Source organism: Penaeus monodon, chromosome 19 (assembly GCF_015228065.2).
Source record: "Penaeus monodon isolate SGIC_2016 chromosome 19, NSTDA_Pmon_1, whole genome shotgun sequence".
In the NCBI taxonomy this organism is placed as follows: domain Eukaryota; kingdom Metazoa; phylum Arthropoda; class Malacostraca; order Decapoda; family Penaeidae; genus Penaeus; species Penaeus monodon.
This window is the reverse complement of record NC_051404.1, coordinates 32,721,929-32,722,290: the sequence shown is the minus strand read 5'-3', so window position 1 is coordinate 32,722,290 and position 362 is coordinate 32,721,929. Positions and strand designations below refer to the sequence as shown.

Genomic DNA, 362 nt, shown 5'->3' with positions numbered 1-362 from the left:
GTATGTATTTGTATATACATATTTTCCTTCTTTCCTTTTTTTACACGCTGCCTGATTATATGCATAGAAAATAATGGAATCGATGGCTTAATAAGCATAAAGATGATTTTACTTTTGTGTTCCAGGTTCCGAGTACTGCGTTTCCTCCGAGACATTTCCGCAGAAGGAGGTTTGTGATAAGAACCAGGACTGGCTGGGCCTCTGGAGTGACCCCGAGACCACATGGGAGCTTGAGCCTGCTAACATGTCTTCCGGTACACGTGTGTGCACATGATTAGTCTAGGAACTTTGCTACACTAAGGATAGGAAAAAGAATCAACGACATCTGAAGATAACAGATAATAAAAGGGATATTTAATTGT

General features: G+C 40.3%; 1 protein-coding gene across 1 annotated transcript in view; it reads left to right on the top strand.

The window, feature by feature from the left end:
- The window catches only part of LOC119585393, a 4,540-nt gene that overhangs the window by 718 nt on the left and 3,460 nt on the right, over positions 1–362 (top strand). Inside the window, exon 2 of the mRNA XM_037934056.1 lies at positions 126–254. Coding sequence (XP_037789984.1) covers positions 126–254 — 129 coding nt within the window. The remainder of the gene's footprint in view (positions 1–125; positions 255–362) is intronic.